This window comes from Chiloscyllium plagiosum, chromosome 45 (assembly GCF_004010195.1).
Source record: "Chiloscyllium plagiosum isolate BGI_BamShark_2017 chromosome 45, ASM401019v2, whole genome shotgun sequence".
In the NCBI taxonomy this organism is placed as follows: Eukaryota; Metazoa; Chordata; class Chondrichthyes; order Orectolobiformes; family Hemiscylliidae; genus Chiloscyllium; species Chiloscyllium plagiosum.
In genome coordinates, this window is record NC_057754.1 from 881,085 (window position 1) to 886,688 (window position 5,604).

Here is a 5,604-nt window from a genome sequence, read left to right on the forward strand (position 1 = left end):
AGGGTTTGACAATCGGGTCCAAGGATGAGTGGTGGTTTAGTGATTGGGTCAAGGATTTTGGGGGATAAAGGTCAAGTTGTTGATTAGAGATTGGGCAAGTAAAATGTTAGGCGATTGGGTGAGGGACAAGTCAGTGTTTGGGAATGCAGGAGGTGATTACAGGGTTTTGTAATCAGAGTAAAAGGTAAATTTTGGAGATTAGGGTGAGAAACACCAGGCGATGATGCAGGCTGGAGCCAGCGACTGGTGCGAGGGGGCAATCAAGCCGATGGACGTGACTGGGCTGAGGGGTAGACCAGGGTGAGGGGTGAACTCGAATTTGGGGATGGAGGCATTGGTTGAGATGTAGGCTTGGAATTAAGTTTAGGGGTCAGTCAGAGTTTCGGGATCAGGATGAGGGCTCTGAGATCAAGGAACATCGAAAAGAGGGTCTGAGTGTAAAAGTGTTGAACAGACATTTGAAATTGAAATCAGGAGAGCGTAAGGACAATGATTGTATGATGAGCTAAAGAAGGGTTTCACACATAGGATTACCTGCCAAATAAAATAAGGTAACAGTCAAAAAGGATTTGGAGGTGGAAGTATGTTGTCAGATTTGTAAAGATTTTGGCAGGAGGTCAGTCGGTGTTTAGTTTTATACCCCATTGGATAGACCTGGCAAAAAGGGAGTTAGTTTCTCAACGAGAAACAAAAATCAGGAAATGAGAAATAAAAGCCTGAGATTAGAGGCTAAAACTGACAGAAAGATATACATGTGAAGTTCTTACACCATGTGGGCAGGGTGAGGAGAGAGGTGAAACTGCTGGTATGAAAGTACAGATGAGTCAGGATAGAGGCGACAGCAATCATTTGGGGGTGGGAAGACTGGCATACAGTCATGGGGAGAATGGAGGGAAAGAACATGACAAGGTTTAAAGATCAGTGGATGAACAAGGCTCCGGTGTTGAATGGAATAAGAGCTAAAAAGAATCAAAGGTATATCAAGCCAGAGTCATAAAACTCCATGACTACTTTGTTTGGGGGCGGGGTCATGTCGAGGTGGAATTTGAGAGTTTTCTCCGTGTACTTGCATTGTGAAAGTAAGGTTGGCTTTTGAAGGATTCCTGTCTCAGATTCAAGTCAGAAAAACAAGATGTGAATTCTCTATATTCAGAAAAGCTTCAGCCTTAATGTTAATGTCCCTGATCGCTCTCAACTAACTTGAATCCTGACCAACTACAAGAGACTGCCAAGGACTGGGGCGAATGTTTTGGGGTAATTGTGATTAGGGAATTTAAAAGTTCAATGGGTGTGGACAATTTGACAAGAAAACTTGTGGTGTTGAGGACAGAGTTTTTTTAAAAAAATTCATTTGCGAGATTAGGCCAGCATTTATTGCCCATCCCTAAGAGTCAACCATATTGCTATGGGTCTAGAGTCACAAGTTAGCCAGACAGGTAAGAATGGCAGTTTCCTTCCATGAAGGACATCAGTGAATCAGTAGGATTTTCTGCTAATCTTCATTAAACTCTTATTCCAGAGACTTTTATTTTCTTGATTTCTAATTCCACCATCGGCCGTGCCGGGATTCAAAGCTGGATCCGCACAACGGTATTTGGGTTTCTAGATTAACAGTCCAGTGATAATACACTAGGCCATCCCTTCACCCTTAGTCGAGGGATTGTTTATGGTTTAACAGAATGAAGATGAACCATAGTTTTGATGTCTGAATTAAAGCCTCACTGCCCCATGAGAGGGAATTGGAAAGTCAAGAAACCACTGGCTTTTGTCTGTGACAGGATGTTAAAGATGGGGCATGTGTAGAGTCTTGAACAGTCGTGTGTCTTTGCAATCTGTTAGCCTTGGCGTGGGGTGGGTGTGTTCATTTTGGCATTCGCCAATGATGTATTCCTCATGATCATGGACCCAGCTGATTTGTCGCGGACGCATGAGTGCCAGGGGTTCAGTGTCCTCTGCAAGAATCAATTGGAGTAAATATTTGGGACTTCTAGTCAGTCTGTGGCAGGTGAACCATCTGTCAGTGGAGCTTGTGCTTTGTGTGGAATACCACTCAGCTCTTCTACTTGGGAGTCCATCTTTGCCCTGCTGAGGGATCCTGGCCAGCTAATTGGCAAGAGTTAACCTGAAATGATAAAATGATTGACTCTCAATTTGAGGACATCAATGAGAGAGAGAGAGAGATCAGGGAGTCTTGGGCTGCTATCTCCCTCTGTTCCACATGCTGGGCTTATGGACTGCAATGAACTATGTGTAATACTTCATTTCACTCCTAGGGTAGAAGTTGTGTCATTTTACACATGCGAATACATATTCACCACATATTCTCCTGGGAGAAGTGAAAAAATCCAGGGTCAGCAAAGGGAAATAGATAAACTGAAACTTTCCCCCCCACTTAGAGCATCTGTGCCCCACTGCCAAACCAGGAATTAAACATCTATCCAGGGGCTTGCTTGGATGACCAAAGTGCCTGCCAGGTGCTCTGCACAATGGTGAAATGAGGACTGCAGATGCAAGAGATCAGTCAAGATCAGTTTCCTCATTCTCCTCCCCCAACTCCAGTTCCAACCTGCCAGCTCAGCACCATCCTCATGACCTGTCCTACCTGCCAATCTTCCTTCCCACCTATCCACTCCACTCTCCTCTCTGACCTATCACCTTCATCCCCACCTCCATCCACCTTTTGCACTCTAAGCTACCTTCTCCCCAGCCCCACCCCGGAGGCTCCCTGTCTCATTCCTGGTGAAGGGCTTTTGCCCTAAACATCAATTTTCCTGTTCCTCAGATGCTGCCTGACCTGCTGTGCTTTTCCAACACCACTCTAATCTTGGCTCTGCACAATGGACTGAGTGTTACCTATGAAGAAATTTGCTTTTTGTTGCAATCTTGGACCAACTTGAGAACAGGTCCAATGTCATGGTGAAGGCAAACAGTTTTCACTTGTTTAATTTTGATCCTCTGTCTGATTTACCCATCTCCAAACCATGTAGCTCCATGCTCAACTGTCTTGTGCCCTGATTCACTGCAATACTTGTTCAGCATAAGCTGTCATCATTAACATATCACACTGGATCTGTGTTATGAACCTCCCCAGGAGAGGGTTGGCATTTACAAAGAGACTCCCCAGGACCGGATCAGTGTTTATAGGGAGATTCCCGAAGTGCATGTCTATGTTTACAGGGAATTTGCCCAGGAATAGGTGAACAATTAGAGGGAATCTGCCTGGGACCAGGTCTGTGTTTACAGGGAGGCTCTCCAGAAGTGGGCCTGTGTTTACAGGGAGTCTCCCTGGGGCAGACTGGTGTTTGTAGGGAACCTACCTGGTTCTGAGTCCGTGTTTAGTGTGAAGATTACTGGGGGTGGTTCACTTCTTAGAGGGAGGCTGCCTGGGAGCAGTTCAATGTTTACAGGGAATCTACCCTGGGGTGGGTCTATGTTCACAGGAAGACTCCCAGGGAGCAGGCCTGCATTTACCAGGAGACTCGCTGGGAACGGGCATGTGTTTACAAGGAGACATCCTGGGAGCAGGTGCATTTATAGGAAGGCTTCCTGGGAGTGGGCCGGTATATACAGGGAGGCTGCCAAGGAGCAGTCTGCGTTTACAAGGAAACTCCCTGAGAGTGGGCCTGCATTTACCGACAGACTCGCTGGGAATGGGCCTGCGTTTATGGGGGGGAAATTCCCAGGGGCAGGTCTGTGGTTACATGGAAACTCCCCAGGAGCAAGACTGCATTTACAGGGAGGCTGCCCAGGAGCGGGCCTGCGTTTACAGGGAGGCTGCCTGGGAGCGGGCCTGCATTTACGGGGAGGAAGGTGAATGTGAGGACTACAGATGCTGGAGATCAGAATCTAGATTAGAGGGGTGCTGGAAAGGCACAACAGGTCAGGCAGCATCCGAGGAGCAGGAAAATCAACATTTCAGGCAAAAGCCCTTTGGGCAAAAGGGCTTTTCCTGCTCCTTGGATGCTGCCTGACCTGCTATGCTTTTCCGACACCACTCTAATCTTTGCAGGGAGGCTGACCGGGAGTGAGCCTGCGTTTACAGAGAGGCTGCCCGGGAGAGGGCCTGCATTTGCAGGGAGGCTTCCAAGAAGCCGGCCTGTGTTTACAGGGAGACTCCCAAAGAGCGGGCCTGCAGTTACCGGGAGGGGGCCTGCATTTACAGAGAGGCTGCCCGGCAGGGGGCCGGCATTTACAGAGAGGCTACCCGGCAGAGGGCCTGAGTTTACAGGGAGGCTGCCCGGCAGGGGGCCTGTGTTTACAGGGAGGCTGCCCGGCAGGGGGCCTGCGTTTACAGGGAGGCTGCCCGGCAGGGGGCCTGCGTTTACAGGGAGGCTGCCCGGCAGGGGTCCTGCGTTTGCAGGGAGGCTGCCCGGCAGGGGTCCTGCGTTTGCAGGGAGGCTGCCCGGGAGCGGGCCTACGTTTGCAGGGAGGCTGTCTAGGAGTGAATTGCTATTTATAAGGAGTCTGTTTGGGAGTAGGTCAGTATTGTAGAAAGACTGTGAGGGCTATATTTGCTAATAGTTTGTATCACCTTTAACACAGTTACGATGGGAACCCATTGCTATCGGTGGTTTGTTGGATTTTTGGTATAATGAGAATCCTTTCAGAGTCATCGGTATTTGGAATAGTCGACCTGAAATGGCAGCTGATTCTATAAATAATATCAAGGGGATTTGGATAGATCATTGAGAGTGAATACCTTACAGCATTATTTGAACCTATGGCTTCTTCTCTGTAATCACAATCATACATGGATAGGTGCTTAAGCTAGGACAAATGTTCGGCACAACATCGTGGGCCGAAGGGCCTGTTCTGTTCTGTATTGTTGATGAGCTGACTAGCCTCTGTACTGAAAGGCTCTGTTATTCCAATTTTATATCCAGTTCCCTTTTGAATATTTCTGTTTCCACCACTCTTTCAGAAGCACATTCCAGATTGCAACAATTCTCAGCATCAAATAAACATTCACCATTCCCTGTCTGGTTCTTCCAACAATTATCTTTAATATGTGTCCCTCTGGCTTTTGAAAGCAATTTCTCCATAATTCCTTGATTTTGTCCCTTCATGAGTTTGAACATCTTGATTCAAGCTCTGCTCTGAGGAGAACAGTCTGTGTCTTCAGTCTCTCCACTGTCACTGATGTCCCTCATATGATGTGGGCAGAGCAGTAGATGTGATCTATATGGACTTCAGTAAGGCGTTCGACAAGGTTCCCCATGGGAGACTGATTAGCAAGGTTAGATCTCATGGAATACAGGGAGAACTAGCCATTTGGATACAGAACTGGCTCAAAGGTAGAAGACAGAGGGTGGTGGTGAAGGGTTGTTTTTCAGACTGCAGGCCTGTGACTAGTGGAGTGCCACAAGGATCGGTGCTGGGTCCTCTACTTTTTCTCATTTACATAAATGATTTAGATGCGAGCATAAGAGGTACAGTTAGTAGGTTTGCAGATGACGCCAAAATTAGTGATGTAGTGGACAGCGAAGAGGGTTACCTCAGATTACAGCAGGATCTGGACCAGATGGGCCAATGGGCTGAGAAGTGGCAGATGGAGTTTAATTCGGATAAATGCGAGGTGCTGCATTTTGGGAAAGCAAATCTTAG

General features: G+C 47.4%; 1 protein-coding gene across 7 annotated transcripts in view; it reads left to right on the top strand.

The window, feature by feature from the left end:
• The first annotated feature begins 1,229 nt into the window (after positions 1-1,229).
• The window catches only part of LOC122543789 (metastasis-associated protein MTA2-like), a 73,712-nt gene continuing 69,337 nt past the window's right edge, over positions 1,230-5,604 (top strand). For all 7 annotated transcript variants that reach the window (XR_006310133.1, XM_043682567.1, XM_043682570.1 and 4 more), the window contains exon 1: positions 1,230-1,254. Coding sequence is in view for 6 of the 7 variants with exons in the window: in XM_043682567.1 (XP_043538502.1) it covers positions 1,245-1,254 (10 nt within the window). In the remaining variant the exon portion in view is untranslated. The remainder of the gene's footprint in view (positions 1,255-5,604) is intronic.